Here is a 24,975-nt window from a genome sequence, read left to right as displayed (position 1 = left end):
CATAAATTTGAGGCTGAGTTTAAATCCAAAAAGCAGGTTGGAATTCAAAAATACTAATGTTTTTTTATAGTCAAACACTATTTCTCTAGTTTTAAGTCATAGATGGCAGCACTATCTTGCCTTTAACCAAATTCATGCCCATTTTCGAATATCCAGGATTAATTAAGGAGTGCTGGATGATTTTGGTCAAGAAATAAATACATGTACCTTGACAACGCTTTGGAAATTCTAAGATCACTTAATCCAAAACAATAAGAATTGCAGTAAGGTCACTAAAAGTGAATTTTTTGGACCGATTATCAGAATAAAGTTCAACTTTGCGATGGAGCTTGATGGACCAGACGGCTAGCAGTATTATTGGTATGATTTGCAATTGAATCGGAAGTTGAGATGAGCAGGAATTTTGGCGGTTGTACATTTTTGTGCTGGTGATTCTTTTGCAAATCCGGAAAAGCTTTCTGCAGCGTGAACTTCCACAAAACTGTGATGCGAAAATACCTCAAAATGATGAATGTGGGCCTAAATAAACCTGGAAAATCAATATTGAGACTAAATTTGGTTTTAACTGCAAGATAGTGCTGCCATCTACGACTGGAAAAAAGTGTGGTTTACTCAACAAAATCAAAGTTTTTTATTTTCAACCTATTTTTTTCTGATTCAAAGTTAATCTTCAATGTTTGTTTCATCATTTCACATCATTTGATTGAAAAAAGTAAGTAGTTTGGAAAAGAATTACAGCTCAAATATCAAATTCCTTAACGCTAGAGGGGCATCTCTTAAAACCCCCTTTTAATACCTTTGAAAACCTTAGGAATTCTGGAAAACTCCTTAAAATGCAGTTATCTATTCAAATAACTCGTAGAAGCATCATTATTCACTTTTTCACAGTAAATTTTCAAAAATAATCTTGTTTTTGTTGAAAAACTCAAGTGGTGCTATTCTTATTTCGCACCCTTTTTTCACATTTTTGGTCCTCAACGCCAATTGCTACGACCAAAAAAAGTAGAGTTATGCTTGATTTATCCGTTAAGCAATTCAGAACAAACTGTGGAAGAAAATTTTTGTAATTTTCAATTATTTAAATTTTTACAAGCAAAACACATAGTGGTGCTATTCTTATTTCGCTCACTGTATACAAAAACTATATGCACATGAGCAAAAATCTGTTTTCTATACATTGGAGTAATTATTTTGTGGAAATCTCCTTCCGTTGTTGAGAATTTGATTTTATTATAACTGTTATCAAAATAGCCGAACCTCAAACCGTGCGGGCTAAACGCCCCTATTTATATTTTAAGCAAAATTTCTGTTTTTATGGCAACACTTCCGTACAATTTCATTGGAAATGCTAGAAACTAATAGCTTTCATACGACAAAGCTGAAGTTTTATGAAAATCTATGTATTTTATAACTTTATGGAATAAACTAAATTTAGGGTTGCCATCATATGGAAGAATTTCATTCCTTAGATAAATTATATCAAATCTGTTTTGAGATCTTCGATTTGCTCTTAAGATGTTAATTAGAGCTTAGATTTGAAGTTTTAATGATAAAAATCATATATTTTTTCTATTCAACCTGTTAAAGGGTGATACTGTCAAAATTTGGTCAAGGAAAATCGCGTGGAAATCGGTGAAATCGTTTATTTAAAAATTCAAATTAAATTTCTTTTTCTAGGTTAATTAGTATAAAATTCAGGAAAAAATATTCAGTTAGGCTTCCGCTTTTCCAAATCCGAATTGCCGGGCCTTACGCTTAACCCCTGCCATCAGATTTTGTACAGCCATCTTGTCCACCTTCTTCGCCGCAAAAAGCCAGTTTGCCTTGAACTGATGCTCGTCCTTAGCAGTTTTTTTTTGTCTTCTTTAGGTTCCGCTTGACAATAGCCCAGTATTTCTCAATTGGGCGGAGCTCTGGCGTGTTGGGAGGGTTCTTGTCCTTGGGAACCACCTGCACGTTGTTGGCGGCGTACCACTCCATGGCTTTTTTTACCGTAATGGCGAGATGCCAAATCAAGCCAAAACAGTACGGAACAACCGTGTTTCTTGAGGAAAGGCAGCAGACGTTTATTCAAACACTCTTCCACGAAAATTTGTTGGTTGACAGTCCCGGAAGCTATGAAAATGCTGCTTTTCAAGCCACAGGTATAGATGGCTTGCCAAACCAGATATTTTATCGCGAACTTTGACAGTTCCATGTGCTTGAAAATATCTGCTACCTTCCCCCTTCCTTTTTTCCGTATAAAACTCCTGTCCCGGAAGCTGCTTGTAGTCGGCTTTGACGTAGGTTTCGTCATCCATTACCACGCAGTAAAACTTCGTCAGCATCGTCGTGTACAGCCTCCGTGATCGCGCTTTGGCCGTCGTATTTTGTTTATTATCGCGATTTGGAGTCACTATCTTCTTGTAAGTCGATAGTCCGGCTCGTTTTTTTTTTGCTTATTTGCGGCATCTCGGAGAGAAAGGTTAGGGTTTCGCTTGAAACTATCGGCAACTCTCTTTGTCGTCTCAGCGGCTTCCGGTTTTCGATTTCCCCCCCATCCAGACTTCCTGGCTGTCGGCAAACATTCCCCAAACACTTTAATTACATTTGTAACGGTTGATTTGGTAACTTTTAGCGATTTTTTCAGCTTTGCGTGCGAGTAGCTCGGATTTTCGCGATGCGCGAGCAAAATTTTGATACGCTGCTCTTCTTCCTTGGACGGCATTTTGACAACTGAAAAGAGAATTCCAAAATCAAAATAGGAGCAACATTCTACACACACACCTTCAAAATGAGGGGTGTTCAGGTTTTTTTTTTAAATGCAAAATTGAAAGAAATACGTCAAGTTGATATTGACCAAATTTTGACCGTATCACCCTTTATTTAAGGGTAGCGGCATCTTACAAACATGGCCAGCAGATCGTGGCCTAGAGGATAGTAACCTTGAGATCGAATCCCGGTCGTGACATAACCTGGCACACATAGTATGATGAAGGTTGGCGGTTGTAGCATTAGTGAAATGCTAGCCGGGTATACCTTGGAATTGTACGCCTCGATGATGCAGCACATGCATGTGGATGGAGCTTTTCAAGGGAACTTAGATTGCACTTGGAGATCCTACCTCGATATGTGTAGTGCTACCGGTAAACTGCAACTTCAACCAATAGTGCAGGGGTGTCAAGTAGCATAGCAAAGTAAAAATAATAATGCGGGGTAAATCACAATAGATCAACTTAATGGTCGCAGTGGACTCTCTCCCCAACAGGAAAAAAAATCCTACAAACATGATGGGGGCATACAAAAACACTCTTTTATTCCACTTTCCCATCATTATGAAACCATCATAAAAGCTTAAATTTGTTTCACTTCTAAGGTTCATTTGAATAAGAAACAAAAACCACCCAACTTTTTGTTTTGAGCTTCTTTACGTATAATTTTTAAAAGTCAAAATATTACATCAAAAGGCATCAAAACCTTGTATGAATTTTTAAATTTTTCTGAGTTGATTTATTCATAAAATTCTTTCTTGCCTTATATTCAAAGCGTATCACCCTCAAAACGCATTGATTAGATAAGTTGTCTTGTCAGCCATTTCGTCAAACGGCCATAGGCTTGTTTAACTCGATAGGCCCATTTAGGAAACCTTTCCCCTAACTCTGTTAATTTGACGCAAGGTTGCCGTACTCAGAGAGGCTAGTATGATGTTTGAAGGCGCCGAGAATGTAGAGCGCACAGGATCCGGGTACATTGGGATGGTCATGACGGGGTCCTCGGTTTGTCACTCCTTAATTAGCCATGCCTCAGTGGTTGCAAAACCTTCAGGGATAAATCTATTTCCAGAGGATAAAAATCCTCACTTCCGGTCCTCAATTCACACAATTGCTGATCTGTTTCTTTTCCTCGTTTTCCCGTTTCAGAATTTCTTTGAAAGTGCTTTGAATGTTACAAATTAACAGTTTCATCATTTGAAAACTCTACTGTACACAAACTGTTTAAATATCGCGCACCCTTAGCTCAAAATTTAAAAACTATAACAGTGTTCAAATTGTCCATGCAGCAGCCTGTACTGCATATTTCATCTAAACGCCTATTACTGATAGTTCAACCAATGACGTTTGGGTATCATTAAACTTTACCCCAGGCTCATCTTCCGGGATATTTTTATCCCTCAAATGTGTCGTTACCGCATTGTCGATAAAACTTTCAAACGTATCATTATTTTGTACACAAACAACAAATAGTATCAGTTGCGGTTTTGTATTTACGTCATAATCATAGCTGATAACTGGAGACCATTCATTTTAATGTAATTTCCCTATTACGTCCTAGTCTTTTCTTCGGCAATTTAAAACGAATCTCGATGCCCGCAAAGTTGGTGTAGGTTTTTTCCGCTGCTAGTGTGGGTTAAAGGAAAAATAGTTCACCCTCGCCTCCTGTCGGTTTATTCTGGTTGAAAAGAAAGCTAGGGAGGGAGAACGACGAACGTGGGGCAAGGAAGTTGAACGAATCCGAACCAGGATTTCATTCATTGAGAAAATTGCCATATTTGTCCTCCTCCGTTTCAAACCAAACCACCCACCCACCTCCACAAAGAAAAACCAACGATAACGCGCGGGAAAAAGCTTCCAACACACTCACATTGGGATGCATAAGGCGGATGGAAAAACACTCGTGCCTGAATCTCGCCCTTGCCCATCATCATTCTGATTGGGTGTTTGTGATTGTGCTGGTGCCATCGCATCGGGAAAAGCTCACGAATTCATGCAAACCACCCTAATTGTAGCATTGTGGTAGTGTGTGGAGCAAAGCAAATGCCCCAAAGCCCCCGACGAACCGAGTCGAATCGAATCCACATCGTCTGTATTTAGGTACCTTATACTTGGCCTACGAAGAAAAGGCCACAGAGACAAGGTTCCACTTTTGCTCGGTTTGCACACGTTCGATTTTTGTTCCTCTCGGTTCGATCCCGTGAAAAGCAGGAAAACTTCTGGCGAAAAAATGGATTACTGATTTTCCCAAAAGCTCTTTTGATTTTTCGACAGTTCAAAAGTGGAAAAATGCCATCGAAGAAGTGAAGTTAAAATAGTGAAGGCAAGTCCGTTCCCTAAATCGGGTCTATTATTCGCGAATTGAGAAGAATAATCTTTGTGAAGGTGGTGAAAATTTTCACTTTGGTTGTGCCCATTTTTCCTCGCACAGAACTACCCACAGCAGCGAGAGGAAAATCCTGACCCGTAGCGCAAAATGTTGAATATTGCCCATTAGGAAAAGTTATATCCCATCAATTCCCCAGAAGCATGTTGTGAGAGATTGGGGAAGATCATTTATCGAAGGAAAAAAGGCACACAAAACGGATAAAAGTGTTCCGCCATCATCAAAGATAATGGAAAATTGGGCACCATACTTGATCCGAATCAATCGAAAGGGGCAAAGAGCATAATGAAGGATATGAATGAGAGGAAAAACCACGAGCAGAACAACAAAAGTAAGAAGAAAACAGATCGCATTGGTATCGGAGAGCCGAAATCAGATATTTCACTTCGATTTTTCCATCATCGTTAATGCTGCTGCCGTTTTCGTGCACACGGTGTGATGGAATCTAGGGAAAATGTCTAATATTGGGCTTCAGAGCTCTATAGATTCATTGTTTAAAGATTTTTTTTCCAAATGTAAGTGAACCATTTCTCAAATTCAGACAATATGCAGGTGTTGAAGTTTGAGATCTACCAACTCATTTAAGCAAAGTAATGTATACATTTTAGTTTGGGTCGATAAGAGGGATACATGTGAAAAAACCATCATTTTTTAGAAGTAGGCCAAAGAATTCATAGTAATTTTTTATGAATTTGTTACAAAATTTTAACTTGAATTTAAATATTTTTTCGAATGGATATAAGATATAGCTATTCAAGTATTGTATGGAATACCGAGAACTCAGAAAAAAGGATGTTTTCTTGAAACTGGCTTTGTAACACTTTGATTTAGAGCGCCTTTGTTCAGAAATGCTTGAAGTAGAAAACATACTATTTCAAAGATAAATCAATAATTATAAAAACTGATACTGCTAGAAGATCACTTTAATTAAAAAGATACAAGTTTCTCACAAAAGCAACGCCATAAAGTTCGCAAAAAATATCATTCACTTGACACGGACCTTTAAATGTAGAAACTGAAGGATTCCCAAATTTCGAAACCTGGACAACAAATCGACGGAATGTTATACCTTTTTAGAGTTACTCCAATTGTAGTGTTTTATTTGATAGAATATGTGTTATTTATTAAAATAATTTTAAAAGAACATGTTTTAAGTATTTCAAAAATATTGATAAATTCGAGCATACCATCGAATTTCGACTAAATTCAAAGGAATTTTTCGATTACTTTTTGCAATCATGATTTCAATGAGCCAAAAGGTTCATTAAAGCTTATTTATATAAATTAGAGTAAAATTCAAAAATTGAAAGGTTTTCTTTGAGAATTCAATTCTTAAATAGGAGGGAAATAAAAAAAATAATAAATTTTTCGGGATTTGGAATACAAAGATTAATGATCACTTAAACTTTAAAGGCTAAAGTTAATTTTAATGTGAATAATTTTCGGCAAAGCAGTCCAAATTTTATTTAACAAACGAAGTTTATTTTTACACCGACGTTTCGATATCGTATGATATCATCCTCAGGGATTAAAAATTCATCGTTGTTTCAGCTTTTGTAAAAGCGTACTGTTTAGATTTCTTCGTCACTTTAGTTTCACAGAAATATAATTTTGTAGGGGTAAATTTATGCGGTAGAGTTTTGTATAAATGTTGTTTCGACGGTACTATGACTAATATGTTCATTGACACGTGCGGCGAGATGAAACGCTAGGTAGAAGAATTTGTAAAGGCATGAAGAATAGGCGGATAGGCAAGGATCAGATGAGCTTCGTAGGATAAAGTTTGGATAGGTGTTGAAACTGTAAGTCTAGGGCATTTTTTATTGGAAAGCATGAAAGTGTGGTGGTACGCCTTTGCCGTACAACAGACTACTCTGTATAGGAAGCGTGATCGACTTTTGATCAACAGATTCCTAAACACAGCAGGCCAGTTGGACTGTGTACTGTCAATACACAGTCAGGCCAGGTTGACAGGTTGACAGTACACAGTCCAACTGGCCTGCTGTGTTTAGGAATGTGTTGATCAAAAGTCGATCACGCTTCCTATACAGAGTAGTCTGTTGTACGGCAAAGGCGTACCACCACACTTTCATGCTTTCCAATAAAAAATGCCCTAGACTTACAGTTTCAACATCTATCCAAACTTTATCCTACGAAGCTCATCTGATGCTTGCCTATCCGCCTATTCTTCATGCCTTTACAAATTCTTCTACCTAGCGTTTCATCTCGCCGCACGTGTCAATGAACATATTAAATTAATAAATTTATCGGCGATTAAAACTTATCATCATTTTATTTTAGGACAATCCGAAAAAAAATCTTTATCATTGAAAATGAGCTCAACCCCATTCAAGTCTATCAATCAGAATAAGATATAATTCAGATTGAAGAAACTTAATATCGAAAATTTAGAGTACTTAATTATAACTGAATCAGATGTAAATATCTTGGTGAGATACGTTTGAGTTATTATCGGGTGGTCATCCGATCAGGAGAGCATATCAAAATAATAACTCGAACCTATCTCTCCAAGATATTTATATCTGATACAGTTATAATTGAGAAATCAAAATTTTCGGTTTTAAGTTTCTCCAATCAGAATTATATCTTATTCTGGTTGACAGACTTGAATGGGGTTGAGCTCATTTTCAATGATGAAGATTTTTTTTTCGGACTGTCTTAAAATGAAATGATCATATCGTATTTTGATATTCAAGAGTACTTATCTTGACTCAGAACTGATGCAAAAATCTCTGAAACTAATCCCAGGTTCAAAATTTTGTCGCTGTTTTTCAAAATTTTTTCACTTGTTGATTGAAATTCAGTTCATTTTAAATGAGATTACACTCATTACGAAGGTTCTGATTCCATATAACAAAAATCAAAATTGTATTTCTGTTTTCAAATTTTCAACTCTGTATCCAGTTTAAACTTTTTATTTTTAAGTTCGTATCACATTAGAAATTAGGAATGGTTAGAATTTGGTTTTGCATTCATACAAACATAAAAAAGCTTCAAAATGGCGATCCAGAATTAATAACTCAGAATCAGATTCATCATTTAAAACTCATATTCTTATTAACATTTTCTAGTCGAATTAAAAATGAATAATTGACCGAATGAATCTAGATTGAAACCCATAACATCAGAATTTAAATTAAAGATTCATGAATGAAACAAAATACACTCGTTGGATCGTATTTGAAATCGGTAGCGAATTTTGGTCAGGGCTAACGCGCCAAATGTAAACAAACTGAGTTATCAACTGGGTGAAAACGTACGTTCGAAGACCTACATTTCGATGGTATAAAGTTATTTGAAGAATATTTGGTTTTCAAGAAATAAAGGAAAAAAAAATATTTTTACTGGGAGCTTATGGAGCTGTCAAACTTTTAACGTGTTTTTTTTTTTTTTTTTTTTGAAACAACAATGTTGGCGCATTCGCCGTATTCAAAATTCTTGTTTGATATGATTCAGAAATTGTTGTTTTTTGTTAATTTTATAAATCGTGTTGAAATCCGGAAACAAATTCAAAATTTATAATTTTAATTTCGATTTAAAATTCAGATTCAGAACTATTATTTTAAATTCATATTCAGCTAATGAAAAACTGTACAATCAACATAAAAAGAATCGAGATAACTGTTTTGTTGAGGAATTCAAATCGCACGAAATCATAGACGTATTATTTTGATTGTAAATTTAATTTAAAAAATCAATCAAAAAGTCAGTTTAAATACACAATTTAGCTAAAATACACAAATATACAGAAGAATTTGAGATTATTTAGCAAGAGTTATTCAATAAAAAAAACCTTATTCTTATGTTTACAAAAAATCGTCATTAGCATTTCAATTATGGAATTGATAATAATAATAATAATAATATTTATTAATGACCCTTTAACTTTATAAGTCATTCAGGTCAAAGTATGAAATTGATATTTATGCAAAATATTTGTTCATATAAAAACATGTAATCTTAATTTTAAAAAAATCTACAGGAAATTCAATTTTGTCTTGGTGTCAAATTTCAAACTTAAATCTAAAATTAGGATCGAGTCTGTATCACTTTCTTTTACTTTTGAAAATTTGATTTGTGTATATTTATGGTTAAATTCTTGGAATTTGCTCAAGAGTTTGATACTTTTAGCTTGTTTGATTTTAGCATAGATTTTTTTCTTACAAATTGAAGGCTTTCCTAAAGCAAAACTTAAGCTATGCTCAAATCAAATACTCTAAAACTACCAAGATTGCTCAAAAGAAAGTTACCAGATATTACCATAGATGGTGTAAGTACTCTATTTTGGCCCAAAAGTTTTCATTTAGCTAGCAGTTTAATAATTTGAGGACATATTTTCACAAGTTTTTTTTAAACAATAAACTATTAATGAACCGAAAAACTATTAATGTACAAATTTTTTTGATGAACTCAAAAATTAAATGTCATATAGTAATTAAAATGTATTTTTTTAAATTTTTTCGATTCATGTTTTGTTTGAGCAAAAATGTTATAGAAAAAAATCGGTCACCAAAACCCCCCCATGAGTCGGTTCTTCCTACGGCCCTGGCACCCGTGTTCTGCTGCAGGATCAGCAGTAGTCGTTTTTGGAGGCACTAATTGACGTATACTCCCTGATCTATGATAAAAATGCTGCTGATAGGACAAATATTTCTTTGCGAATTTCAATAAGACAAACAAATAAATTGAAATGAATTGCACGAAAGCTTGTATGCAACAAAATTGCATACCTACAATCAGGGGCTATCGGCTTCCCCGGAATTCTGGCGACCAAACACTAGGGCCAAATGAGGGTTGACGGGTTGAGAAATTGATATTTGTTCCAGCCTGATTTAATGTTTCAAAATATCTCTGCCACTATTCCCCTTTTTTTCGTCTTGAACATTTTTTGAAATAAAACATAGTATTTTGTGGAAAATAGATCTTTTTCGCTAACTTTTGCAACAAAAGTGGAAATTCTTGGTGCGCGTACGGCAATTTCAAAACGCCGTGCTTGCGATGAGGCTGTTTTGACTACTGAAAAGCTAGCACCCAATACAAAGTAGGCACGAATGAAGGTAGTCGATGATTTCCTTTGAATTCAGATAACTTATAAACTCATGAATTGGCCTTCGAGTATTTCTCGGAGGGCTCTTAAAACATAATTTTAGAAGTGTCATTATGAAACCAGCTAAATTCTAGAAAAGTCTGTAAAGAAGATTTATCATCAGAAAATTACCAAGTCCACCCGTGAACTCTGGGAAAAACGTTGCTTCGGAGTCAAGATAAAATTTTGAAACAGACCTCAACATCAGCCCATGTTCATTTTGATCACAATCGAGAATGTAACCATAAGAGAAGCTTCTTCACAACGTATTTAGCCAAGTATTTCTTCACAACGTATTTAGCCAAGTATTAGATATACTTTTTATTATGAGTGAGTGTAAGAAACATATTACATATTATCTCTTTTTGGGTTTGTGATATAGCTCAGTTGGCAAGTCAGTTGCTTCCTGAGCCGATGTAAAAAACGACTATAATCGAAACAAAAAAAAATATTGTCTCTATCATACAAAATTGGATTTTTTGCAGTCGCAGTTTTTCATACAAAGGTTGACTGAAAAGCGGTTAGCGTGTAAATAGAACGCCGACGATCGCACAGGTTTGGTAGGTTAATGACCGTTGGAAGAAAATGGACAGAATTGGCCTCATACCACCTGAATTTCCAGATGCCCAGATTTGTCTGTAAAACACAGACTTTTGACCCTTCTGCCAGATATTGGCCATGTACAGATTTTGCCCTGATTTTACAGAGTTTCGAAATAGAGTGATGAAATCAATATTCATTATGCGTTAGTGCCCGATTATACAAGAAATCTTGCTTGTATGCATTGGTATTTCAACAATCATTCATTAAAACTAAACCCCGCTCACACGCATTTTTGTTTGCAAATTTGTGATCTCCCTTGTGCACAGACACAGACACAGACTTTTTTTTCCAAATTACCCAGATTTTTTATCCTCAACACCTGGCATCCCTACATACCACTCCAGGGCACTTTTAGAATAGTAGCATGGTCCCTAATCTGACAAAAGTAGCGGACTTTCATCGTGCTGCTGCAAGAACGGCAAAAATCGCTTCTCGAGGCACTTAGATTTGTAGATATCTACCATTTATTGTGCCCTTTGTCACGAAAGGCTCATTCCTCAGTCCGCAAGAGCAGATGGCCTGCCAAGTGAGATATTTGGAGGCGAACTTCGATATTTTATTCTTCCTTAATTTGTTGTCCTCATCACACTTGCTCTTGCCGGTGAAAACCTCCAGCCCCTGAATTTGCTTAAAATCGGCTTTTAAATACGTTACGTCGTCCATCACACAGCAGCCATATTTTGTCAGCATCTTCTCGTAGAGCTTCCGTGCCCGAGTTTTAGCCGTCGATTGTTGCCGCTCATCGCGGTTTGGGAAGTTCTGTACCTTGTATGTATGTAGTCCAGCTCTTTTCTTTGCATTATGGACGTAGCTTTGCGACATGCCGATCTTTTTAGCCAAATCACGGCATGAGATTTTGGGATTTGCTTTAATCATACGCTTCACCTTTCCCTCCGTCTTTTTTTCTCCGGTCTCTATTTCTTCCAGCTTCTTTGCCGTGGTCCAACGTCAACCGCTCCTGGAACCGCTTCAACACTCTGGAGACGGTTGAATGGTGAATGTTCAACATTTATACCAACTGCCGGTGTGACAGGTTAGGAAATTCCAGGTGTTTGGAAAGAATATGTTCTCGCAACTCGCGTTGGTTCACCTCCATTTTCGTTGAATCGAAAAACACGACTTCGAGTTTGACAGCATGTAAACAATACACATCAATGATAAAGTATGCAACATTTCGTTGATTTTTATCCAATGGTAAAAAATTATGCTTTGTTGAATGTGTCGCAATAATTTCGTGTTCGCCCTTTATTTGTAACATAAACTTTCCTTTTTTTGCTTTAGCTGCAAATACCCTACCCAATCATGAATTTTCGTGCAAATTTTTCGGCAAAAATAAATTTAAATTTGGCTGGAACATTCCCCCGAGCCGTTGCCAAGTAAAATTTTCGACCTGGGATTTGCCCGAAGTCAACCTTGACATGGGTTTCATCGTCCATCACGTAGAACTAGGTCAGCACCAGGTCTGATAGCTTCCGAGCACGGATTTTGGCAACACTAATGTGTTTTATGGTCCGATTTGGCTGTTTGCTAGCTCGATATGGCGTGATTCCTTTCCGGAGTCGAATTCTTCTCACAATACTACGGGCAGCACCGGATTTTCTGGCCAAATCACGGTCCGATTGGGATTCCTATTAATCGTCTTCAAAATCTTACCACACGGTTTCCGGTCGACAGTTTCACTCCGACGATTGGCTTGAGGCTTCCGAATCTTCGTCAATGTTTTCTCATATCGATTGATAACGCGCCATACGGTATTTCTGGGCAATTTCAGCTGTTTAGCTAGCCTAAATGCAGACCACAATGGATTTTCCAAAAAACTGTGCAGAATTTATTCCCTTTTTTCGGCTTCCATGTTGATTGTTTGCAAAGTACAGTCGATTTGCGGAATGTCAACTATACATACTTGAAGCTGAAAAAATTCCCGCCACGTGGGTGCCAAGAACTTCCAAATCCGCCTACCAGCGCCACAATATCAGCAAAAGTTTGTTCCAATTTTAAATCAAGCAAGCTTTAATGAATTTTTCAAAACTTATTCTTTCAGAACGATATCCAATATTGGATTTCAAATATTTAAAATGACGAGTCTAATAGACTGAAATCACTGGTCCTTAACGGTGATTCCAGTTAAGCTTCATAAATCAAATAGAAACATTGTAATAAAAATAATAGAAGATTTAAAGAAAAAGTCAATGAACAGGCAAAAAGCAGTGTTTTATAACGCTTACACTCGATTAATTTTCAATTCTTTGAGAGCGAAGGGAGTCAATAATCTCACTATTTGCCACGATTTCACGATTATTCCAAACTTTTTTTCACTAATTTTTTGTTCAAATTTTGATCTGGGATCGTTGAGCTCGGAAATTGGACAAAAGGGGCGGTGGATGAAAAAAGATCGAAAACCGTTATACTAAAAGAGTATCAAAACATTCGAACAAAAAACAAGATGCAGCTTTTAATATAAATCTTCGAAATCTAAAGGGGTATGAGATTTTTATATGTATTTACTAAAATTGTGAGCGCTAGACATGAAATTAAGCTACAGCAAAGAACTTAAATCGGAACTTCCGCTTGTGTTTATGTGTTTAGGTTCAGCTACTTTTTTGAACACACATACTAAAATGCAACTACTACCAAGCTTTAAATTGTTAGTTTTCAACAGAGCAACACCTCCCTGTGTAACTGGTCTGCTCGGAACCTTGAGCAGCACTGATTGTTTCTTCATCTGACCATAAGTTGCGGCAAACCCGAAGCAATCGACCATGTGCTCACTCGGCTAAATCCCGAGTCGATGGGTGGGGTTACTGGGGTTAGAGAAACAAGAGAGATCAATAGCGGGAAAGATCACATGCGGGATATACATGGTGTTTCGATAGAAGGTCCTGCAGTTGATCGGCAGAGCTCGATTGCTCGTGTTCGCCGGTTTAATCACGTTCACCGTGGTGAAATTGGCTAACGCGCCGTTGTACTGAAGCGGAGATTGCAGGTTCAAGTCCTGCCGGTGAGCCGTTGTCTCTTTTTCGGAAAATTCATGATATTTACGGCTTATGTTCTTTTGTTCTTTGATAGCTTATGTTTCTTTAATTCTTTCCATCACCTACGAAAATGTTTAAATTGTTGGTTGAAGGCAAGTTAAATAGAAGCAGCTATTTAGTATCAATAAAATGAATCCTTCTCCTTGTTGTACGTGAAGAAATTTTTCGAAAATAATTTTTGCAACACATTAAGTATTTTGCATTCGCTATCTTTAGAAAGGTGGTACACTGCAAGCCAGCCGACTCGGCAGCTTCTCTTTTTGGGGGCCAAAATGATCAACGACCGGTTTTTAAGAGGCGTGCTAAAGGTGACAAGTTACTGACAATTTATAACTTTGCCGCAGCAGCTTGGAGGCACCCACTGTGTAGTGTGTATGGGGAAAAGTTCGTTCGTTGGACCATTCGGTGTTTTGGTGCGCCATTATCCCATCCCCAGAACAGAACACATCACGTTGGCCTATACCCAAGTATAGCATCGCGGGCTTTTCCAGTGGCCAGTTTGGTGGGGGGAGGGGTTAAAAGAGGGTGGGTTCTGGCGGCTGTTGCCCACCCAAGTCCCCGAAACGCATTACATTCAGACGTGGGACTGGTTGGTTCCTGAACCTACACTTTTGGCAGCAAACGAACGACCAAGACACTAAACGGCGCGTCGAGAGCGGAAAATTCTTTCGCCGAAAAGTCAACGCATGTACCTACTAAAAAGGAAGGATGTGAATAATTCGGAGCAGGAAGAGATTGCAGAGAAGAAGCCAAATGGAGAAGCCTTCGAAGCGGAGAAATTCGAGGGCTGAAGGATTTGCCAATAATGCGGTTCATGGTTGTGGTGAAACGAATTTTTCCGCAGATAGGATGAAATTAGGTTTATGGGCAAAGTTTCGAGTGGAAATAGTGGCGAAAATGGGTTTGGCGTGAAAAATGGAAAAGGAAATTGAAAATTTCGCGGTTGTCACATGTTTTTCTTCTTATTTTTTTTGGTGCCAGATAAATATAGTGCTACGACAAGTGTATCCCGGGAAAGTACCTACCACTAAGAGCAGTGTAACCAATCAGCGAGTTGTTAATACATAAATAAAAGATGGCGAAACGAAGAGTATAAACAACCTGATTATTGTAAATGGTGAGATCCCGATCTGGGAAAGTAAAAATAGAATCTCATAAAACATCGCCCGCAGTGTATTTTTCCCCGAATCTTTTGGGAAAAAGTGTCCACATCGGTGCCACCAAGCCATGCCTGTGCACACAAAGTCCTGCCTATTTCAGTGAAACGACAAAATTAGACAAACTGCGTGCGTGCAAGTCCTGATAAGGTTCGTCGAACGAAATACTAGCAAAGAAAAAAACGAGCGAGCAATTCGTTAGCTGCTGCTGCAGAAAATAAAAAGTGGTTCCGCGAATAGCCCGAAGTAGGAGAAACAACAGAAAAAAAAGAAAATATTTATGGTGCAAGGCGTTGGCGAGTGTCCCAGGAGTTTGGGGTAGTGCTCTAGTCTTTGGAAACTGCTGCTGCGATCCCACAGCGGCAGCTAGCATCCAAGGAAATCCAGCCAGCAGCAGGGAAAGAGCAGAGCAAACACGCTGCTGCTAATTTGGGTACTTCCCAATGGGTACTCTCACGTCGTCTTCGACGGCAACCACTTTCCCTACTCCTCGGACGTCCAAGATCTGTGGCAACAGCCATGAAGGTGAGTATCCGCCATTCCGCCCATGACTTTTCCTCCCACCCGAACTACTTTTATTACGGTCTCTGAGACCTATCACCTATATCTACATGAACTGCATGCACTACCTACTGGGTGATATGTGTTGCGGACGTACCGGATGTACGATTTCGATGCCAGGTAACTAGTGGGGTAAATCAGACGACGACGACGAGAACGAATCGTTTTCCATCCATGACCCAGTTATTTTTCCCTCCCGATTCGGATCTCTGAATGTCGCTATCTCTGTATGTATGTATGCATTCTAGAGTGGTCTTCAACTTGCACCATGCCATGCCATGTGTGCCGATTGTGGCACCTGCCTGTGTAGGTGTCATCGATGTGGGAGGAAAGATAAGTGTGTTTTAATTCGAGGTGAATTTTGACAAGGAACATGTTTTTCCATTTTCACATTGAACCGAACCGCCACTATTCGGTGCAGACGAACTCACTCGGCCAGTCAGGAGTTAGGTAGGGGAGATGAGGGCATAACGAGCACCCGAGGCATAATGAGAACTACGCTTTTCTACGAAAGTGCGTATTTTCTTAAATAAATTTTCATGAGGATTTGTTTCGTACTTCCTATAGTATTAATTTTTCACAAAAAAAGGAATCTCCTTATCATCTTTACAGAGATATTTAAAAAAAACTAGCTTGGTTCTCAAGTTACGAAAATATTATAATTTTTGAGCACCACGAAATAAGCTTTTATGATCTTAAAATAACCTTGATCTATAATGTACGCACTGCAACATGATGTACACATTGTTTCTCAATTTTTACCATCATAAAATTTTTGTTTTTTCACTTTTATAAATTTTAAAACACGTTGTTACTTAAATTTGTTGACTAAGGGCATATAGAGCACCATATTATCGAGGCATAATGGGCATTTTCTGCCGTAGAATCTAACAGCGAATTAAAATTGATTTATAGCGCCACACCTTGACTAGTTTTCATCCGACAATTTAGCCTATTGGTAAGGTGTCGGAGAGGTAATCAAAAGACTACAGTTAGATTTCTGTTCGAGGTGATTTTTTTCCATTCACAATTCATGATCGATTTTTTTATTGTTACATTATACAGCTAGTAGCATCATCCTCCGAACAAAGCACTTAATGTATGAGCGTGCGTGAATTGTTTGTATTCTACAAACAGACCTAGATTATTTTGTTATTGCTTTGTTTTATGAATCTACGACTCACCTGACTTCATCGAATTGAATTCGCTGCTAGATTCCCCGGCAAAAACGCACATCTTGCTCTGATTAATGGTGCTCATACTGCCTCAGGGGGGGTTCTCATTATGCCTCCACAGTGGCTGGTTTTCAGCTTTTGGCAAAAATTTTTAAAATGCATTTTTTAACGTTTTCATCTAGTTTTTCACGTTTCAGCCCGTTAGGGAATAGGCTTTTCAAGTGTCTGAACACGTAACAATAATGTAACCTCCATATTATAGCTATTTTCTATGGTTAAATAACCGTTTTCCTTAAGGTGGCCATTATGCCCCCATCTCCCCTACTGGCAGGACATTGCAGGATGCGATTGTTTCGGAAACTTGTACCAACTGATCCATAGTCATTATCTCAAGAAGAAGTTTTCAAAACGGCAAAATTACTAGTTGAATAGTTGAAGTGAGAGGAAATTGTGTATTGAAATAAAATTCCTACTGTTATCGTCGTCGCTCAGCATAAGCATATTTCAAATATGTTATTTCTCTGAGTACGTATCTGATTTTTCTTTAGGACTCCACAAATTGAATCAGTGTGAATTTTAAATGATTGTAATATTGTCTTGTTCTACCACATGGAAAAAGATTTTTTCTTTTGCAAAGGCCACCAAGTTGAAAATCATAGCTTGTGGAGAATTACGGGACACACAATCAATGTGGTGTATCGTAAGCTACACAGTTTTAAATAACCTTGTACTATTAGGTACATGTTTTACCCTGCAAATATTTGGAACAAATTATTCCTTCTAAGTTTACATGACTAATGACGTAATGTAAATTCCAGATTAGAAAAGAATGCCATTGTGCATTTACATGACCATAACAATGAAACCGTTCCGTCTCGATATTCCGTTTTAGTTTTTCAATTATTATTTCTCGCTTGAGCTTTCATTACGTCGTATAAAACAAAATTTAAACAAACTGTTTTATTACGAAAAAAAAAATAAAAACTGACATAAACTAGTCGCAACTTCTTTCTATTTAGAATATTTGTAGCCAGGACAACATATTCGATATATGATAAACGAATTTTTGAAGCAGTTTCTATGAATTCTTCAGAAGTAACATACGACGTAATGAAAGCTCACGCGGGATTTTATTAACTTGTAGCCATCAGCCTTATAACAAAGCATTGATTAAAAAGATATCCATAATGGTTTGCTTACTCGAAATCCAGGAGCTCCAGAAGCATTTTTTGGCGCATCAAATCGAATTTGCTCCTTAACGCCGTTCGGCCGTTCGGCCGTTCGGTGTTTGCTTGTGAAACGATTCTGCTACAGGGTGTATCTGAATTTACTTTTTAGTTTCGTAATAATTTTTGGATGGATAATTTTGAAAACAATTTTTCATTTATTTTCAAAATAGGGTTTGTTTACTGTTTGCTGTAAATGTTTGATTACTGTAAATAATGTTTACTGAATAAAATTACTTGTTATTCGTTCATTGTACATTAAAATGTCCTTAGCTTACTTTAGTTGACTACTCATGTCCACCTTAAATCATTGAACTTGAAGTGCTTGGGTATGACCATTCATTTAAAACTTCAGATAACATATTTGATAAGACTTTGTTCAACTTACGCACATCAAATTCCATGATCGCTGGCGTGGCTAAGAGAACAAGTTCTACCTCGCCAATGCACTATGGGGTTTGAGGCGGCTAAAAGTCGAAAACTGAACTTTAACGGATCGCTTTTTTTTATTTTTACTAGTTAATAACTTAATATTTGACTAAGATATCCCCAGTTTCTTAACTCATTTTCTTTGATACTAAACGCACCACAGACATCAGACTTTGAAAATTTCAAAAAGAAAAGTATGATGAAGAAACAAAATTTGAATTTCATATATTTCTATGGAAAACATTTTTTCTTAAATTTAAAGTACACCATATGAAAGCTTATATTAAAAGCTTTCATTTGAACTGTTCCAAATTTTTACTTACTTAATAAATCTATGATAAAAATGAGTAAATATCAATTTTTCCAAAAGTCAAGAACTTTAAAGCCTTGTAAATTAAAAGCCCCCGAATTGAACCATACTCTTTTCATTTTCAATATCTAGTTTTAGGTCTTAATAATACAATGAAAGATTTTCCCAGCACCCCAAAGCATCGTTTTCAGAGTTATAGTCAAATGAAGATGAAAATATCACGCAAATGGGTAATGTTTACCCACTAATGAGTATAAATTCAACAAAGTTGTTACTGATTTGTCAAAAAAATCTTTCCTCGTAATTGATCAATCATTTCACATATTTTTCTTTTGAGTTTCATGAAATGTTTCAATAATATTTATCATTAAATTATCAATTAATCCAAAATAAATAAAAAGAAGGGTAAAAAATGACACCAATCATCCTACTTTGTAATTTTTTTTTTAAATCTCTGTATGAATTAATCTAAAATAATTTAAAAATTAGCTGATTTTACCCGGCCTTGCTCGGGTTCACAAAAAATCTAAATCAAACTGAGTCGTTTGACTTTTTGACATTATTAGAAATTTGGCCCATGTTGGACCATGTAAGTTTTGTTACTCTTTTTACGGTTTTTGTTAAGATTATTCACTGTGTTTATCATTTTCATATTATAGAAACACTTATAGGTATAAGGTTTTAATTAATAGACATTAAAAATAATTTCTCTAAAATGCTCATTCAACCTATCACGAAAAACATTTTTTCACCCACCCAGGAAGCTTGAATTGATATGTTCTTATATTTTTTATTATCAAAATAATATTGTTTTTTTATTTTTCGCTTCCCCTATCTAATTAATATCTCCTTTGGAGTTTATTCTACTTATCAAGATTGATGATATCCCTGTACAATGGTTATTTACTTAGAAATTTCTAAAAATACTTCTGATACTTGTTGAACCATGTTGAAAACTTACTCAATATGTTTTCAAACGTAGGGGAAAGTCGGGTAAGACGGACACCCTAAGGTAGAAGCGCAATAGAAAACCAGATATTGCTATTTTCATCGCAGTTTTCGTGCAGATGGGCAGTTTAGATTGTTTACTATCGCATTAACCACTGGAATTAGTAAATTTCCTTCATCAAGACTGTTTTTATATTCTTATAAAATCTTAGCATCTTAAAAATGCTTGCTAATTACACTTTTCAAAAATGGTCGGGTAAAGAGACACTGTTTAGAAAAGGTACATTTTGCCACAAAAATTGCTGTAAATGTAGATATTTTTGTGAGTTTAGTATAAGAAAACGTTTTTAAACTAAAATGGAACCAACTGGTCCAAGTCCAGAAGCGAAACAGTGTGGCTTCGGAATTCCGTATTTTATAGGCGCTTTCTTCACCGGAGATCCTGTTTTTTACAGTTTTTATGGCCTGTTTGAGGTGTTGAGTGCTTTTCGACCGACAATTGCTCTTGCGAAGGTCTTCTGAAGACATATGGAGGATCAAACCGATGAAAAATTTATAATACCTGGAGAAACTTATGTGTCCGTTTTACCCGACCTTGAGGTGTCCGTCTTACCCGCCTTAGCAACTTTTTTTTCTAAATGATTGATTTTCAAGCCCTTTGACCGAAACTCGCTGATTTTCCTCCATATGGTTGAAAAGAAGCCTAATAAACACTCTTTATTTGAATACGGTTGACATTTCCGAAAATTTTGCGAGTTATGAACTATTTTATGAGAAGAGAAAAATTCATCAAATAATGAATTCTCAAAGTTTTTGTTTACTATTATGGGACCTTGATGATATAAATAAACAAAATGTCTCGAAAGTGTTGATACACTCAGGCGAACATATTCCCATCATTAGATTAGTGCTAAATATTGTAATTCTCGAAATATTGAAAGTGTCCGTCTTACCCGACTTTCCCCTATATGTGCTCTTTCGATTTTAAACTTCATACTGCTTTATGATGACTTGTTCCTAAAAGAGCTTTTTGAAGTCATTGAACACAAATCATCTCTGAACCAAAGTTACCATTTTAATGTTATGAAAAAGGCTACATGTGAGTTATATTTTATTTACTTTTACCCCTTAGAGCAAGTTCACTGGTGTTGGGAAAAAGTGGTAGAAACTTTGACATTTTGAAAATTTTACCATGCAAAAATGTTTTCAAGATCTTTGGGTGTTGTATTTTTTTTACAGCACTGTTTCTATTTCAGCCGTATGTGAAAGAAATATTGCTGTTTTTGCATCACAGCATGCGTAACTACAACACGTGTTGTTAAAAAACTTGAAGTTTGAAGGCCACAGACAGAACTTGGAAATGTTTTTGCATGGCAAAATTTTCAAAATATGACAAAAAGTGACAAAATTATTACCACTTTTTCCCAACTCCAGTGAACTCACTCTTAATATTCCAAAGGTTTTATTTGAAAAATTCAAAATCAAAGATAAGTAAATATCACCAACTTTGTTTTAAGAATAACTTTTGAAAGCACGGATGGAAATTCATGAAATTTTCAGCGAAGTTTCTTGGTAATGTGATGTTTAAGTATGCAAATTTTTGTGGTGTTCTGTCAAGTTGTTTTGAGATAGCGTTCAATGAAGAAATTTTTCGACTACAATTTTTGGGCAACACCTGCGCGATTTTCAATGCACCCCCTTTTTTTCAAATCAAGGCAACTATTGATGATTACGTTTTCTGTTTTCTGAAGCTTGACCTTCAAAAAAACTCAAAATTTTGAATTTTGTCAAAGTTATAACAAAATTCAGCCGATAGTCCTCCTTCGGCACAAAAACATCATATTTGAGTTTTTATCACTCCTCCACCGTTTTTGCGAATAAAGAGATTTAGTATATTTATTACATTTAGATTGAATATCTTCAAAGCGATATTTAAAAGAAAGATTCCGATCAAATGTGAGTCTCAAGTATTGCACATGATCAGACCATTCTAATGAAACCCCATTAAAAGTTATGGAATGATTTTCATTAGGTTTCAAAAATTGAGCTCTTGGCTTATGGTGAAATAAAAAAAAGTTGAGTTTTAGAAGCGTTAGGAGAAATTTTCCACATTTTCATGTAATTCAAAAAGGAATTTAAATTTTGTTGCGATCTACTGCGTACCACCCGTAAATTCCTACCTCTGGCTGAAGGCAAAGTGTCGTCAGCAAATAATCTTCTTACTCAGGGTGACAAAAAAGTCCGGTCACACTTTTTTGGGGTCGCCTGTACCCTACACGTTGCATCTCTCTGATGCCATCTATATTTCAAATGAAAGGGCTATATTTGCGGCCCAAAGTGGCAGAGTTTCGTTTCTGTGCAGTTTGTTTACATTGAGTTGTGAGACTTGGCAGAGTTGAGAGCAGCTGTTATCGCTGAATATGTGAGAGGATACAAACCCGGACACATATCCAAACACTTAAAGCTGCTCGGAATCCACCGGAAATTCGTGTACCGGACCATAGAGACCGGAGACACCGAGGACATGGCACGATCTGTACGACCAAGGTCTGTGAGAACTCCAAGGCTGAAAAAGATCTGGGACGAGATGCCGATGGAGCACGTGCGCGCCGCTTGCAAAGACTTTCCGAGACATCTGAAGCTTGTTCGATCAGAGAAAGGTGGTGTAATCCCGAGATATCGTCTGTAGAGTATCCTTATGAGTTACTGAATAAAGCTATAAAAGACAGATTCAGATTTTCTTCTTATTCTTTAAAATATGGAGATTATCCTGTGTGACTGGACTTTTTTGTCACCCTGTACATATTTTTCTTTACTAACGGGATCGTCCATATAAATAGCTCAATGTTTTTGCAACGGATCGCGATTAAATTTTATACACGGGAGTTTTATGGAACGGTCAATCGATTCATGGTTTCTGAATTGGTATCAAACGACAGAAAAAAGAGTCGTCCATATTATCTGTTTATATTTTTGCAATTTTCCGCAATTAATTTATCATTGAAACACAAGCTAACGAATAAAAACCATCATCGGAACGGATTGAATCATTTTATTCTTTATAGATTATTCGGATATTCGGCGCCGAATACCGCCCAAAAATCGTTAGGCCGAATATTCTGCTCACCAAATAGATGAGTTAAGTATTCGGCTGAACAGGCCAAATATTTATTTACGAAATTTATACAATACTAGCTGATCCCATACGAACTCCTTTTCTTTCCTTCCTTCGCTTTCAATTTAGAATATATTAGAACAGCTAGAATGAATGTTAATTTACAGGCATTTTTCAGATGCAATTCCGAATGCATTTTTAAGCAATAATTGCAAACATGTTGAACACGTTATATGTACGTTCACTTTTTTGTCGTTTGCTACAAAATTTGAAATCAGGAATCAATTGACCGTGCCAAAACCCCCCGTTTATGAATTTTCGTTTCGATGCGATACAAACTCACGTCATTATTGAAAAGCTAATTTGACAGTTAAAAAGACCCCCTTTTTTGTCGTTTGATTCAAATATTGAAATCAGAATCAATTGACCGCCCCAACCCCAATAAACCGTGTATAAATTTCGACTCGATCGCTGCAGATCGGTGACCTCTTTTCCGAACTTTGATCTCTGAAATCGATTGCCCTTCCTTCAAAACTCCCGTGTGCAAATTTTCAAACCAATCCATTGCGCAATAACGTCAATATCGCATAAAAAACAGTGAATAGTTTATATGGACGTCCTCTTTAGCCGACCTCTGACCCAAAATTGGATAATTGGAATCAATTGTTCGTCCTTGATAATTTCTATGTGCAAATTTTCATCTCAATCCGATGTATAACAACGTCAAAATCACAAAAAATTGAACAGACAGTATGGATGACCCCAGTCCCTTATACAAAATTTGATACCTGCAATCGTTTGCACATCATTCAAAACTCTCGTGTGCCAATTTTCATCTGAAACCGATGTATAATGACATCAATATCGCTAAAATAGCGAACAATTAATATGGACGACCCCTTTGACTTGCCCCTTATACAAAATTTGATACCGACAATCGATTGCGTGTCCTTAAAAATATCCGAGCGTAAATTTTATTTTTAATCCGATGAATAATAACGATAATATCACAAAAAAATTGAAAAGTTGATATGGACGACCCTTTTTTGCCAACCCCATACACTGACATCAATACCTGGAATCGAGTGCTTGTCATTGGAAACTCTCGTGTACCAATTTCCATCTGAATCCGATGTATAATAACGTCAGTATCACAAAAATACTGAACAGTGAATATGGACGACCCCTTTGGCTGGCCCCTTACATAAAATTTGATACCGGCAAACGATTGCCCATTCCAAAAACCATCCGAGCGCAAATTTTTAACTCAATCCGATGTACACTAACGTCAATATCACAAAAATATTAAAAAGTTAATATGGACGACCCCTTTTGCCGACCCCTGACCCAAAGTTCAATACCTGAAATCGATTTCCCATCTCTCAAAACCCCCATATGCAAATTTTCATCACGATCCGACGAAAAATAACGTGAAAACGCGAAAACAATATTTGTCTTGTATGAACGCCCCCTTCAAAAGGGGTCAACAGAAATTCTGAAAACATTTTTCATCATTCCTGGTCCTAATGAGCATCCATACCAAATTTCATCTCGCTATCTCTTGAAACGGCTGAGCCTATAGAGGACAAACAAACAAACCACAGAAATTGCTTTTTATACAGTGAGCGAAATAAGAATAGCACCACTATGTGTTTTGCTTGTTAAAATATGAATGTTTGAAAATCACCAAAATTTTCTTCTATAAATTGTTTTGAATTGTTTAACGGATAAAACAAGCATAAGTTTACTTATTTCGGACGTTGCAATTGGCGTTGAGGACCAAAACTATGGAAAAAGGGTGCGAAATAAGAATAGGACCACTTGTGTTTTTCAACGAAAACAAGATTATTTCTGAAAATTTACCGTGTAAAAGTGAATATTATTGCTTCTACGAATTATTTGAATAGATAACTGCATTTTAAGGAGTTTTCTAGAATTCCAAAGATTTTCAATGGTTTTGAAAAGGTGTTTTTAGAGATGCTCTTCTAGAACTAAGGAATTTGATATTTGAGCTGTAATTATTCACCAAACTACTTATTTTTTTCATAAAAATGACGTGAAATGATGAATCAGTCATTTTTGGTTTATTTTAAATCGGGAAAAAAACAGGTTGGAATTCATAAACTTAGATTTTTTTCAGTAAACATCACTTTTTCCAGTTTCAAGTCATAGATGG

The 24,975-nt window shown here is 36.4% G+C and overlaps 1 protein-coding gene across 6 annotated transcripts in view; it reads left to right on the top strand.

Moving 5' to 3' along the window:
- The window catches only part of LOC129758693 (dentin sialophosphoprotein), an 88,941-nt gene that overhangs the window by 7,849 nt on the left and 56,117 nt on the right, over positions 1 to 24,975 (top strand). For 4 of the 6 annotated variants that reach the window (XM_055756280.1, XM_055756282.1, XM_055756281.1 and 1 more), the window contains exons 1-2: positions 4,890 to 5,467; positions 14,860 to 15,560. In XM_055756280.1, coding sequence (XP_055612255.1) covers positions 15,479 to 15,560 — 82 coding nt within the window. In that variant the 5' untranslated portion in view covers positions 4,890 to 5,467; positions 14,860 to 15,478. Of the gene's footprint in view, positions 1 to 4,889; positions 5,468 to 14,859; positions 15,561 to 24,975 lie in introns of those variants that run through there. The other 2 variants (XM_055756279.1, XM_055756278.1) reach the window with 2 other exon arrangements.

The sequence above is a fragment of the Uranotaenia lowii genome, chromosome 3 (genome assembly GCF_029784155.1).
Source record: "Uranotaenia lowii strain MFRU-FL chromosome 3, ASM2978415v1, whole genome shotgun sequence".
In the NCBI taxonomy this organism is placed as follows: Eukaryota; Metazoa; Arthropoda; class Insecta; order Diptera; family Culicidae; genus Uranotaenia; species Uranotaenia lowii.
This window is presented reverse-complemented; position numbering and strand designations above follow the sequence as displayed.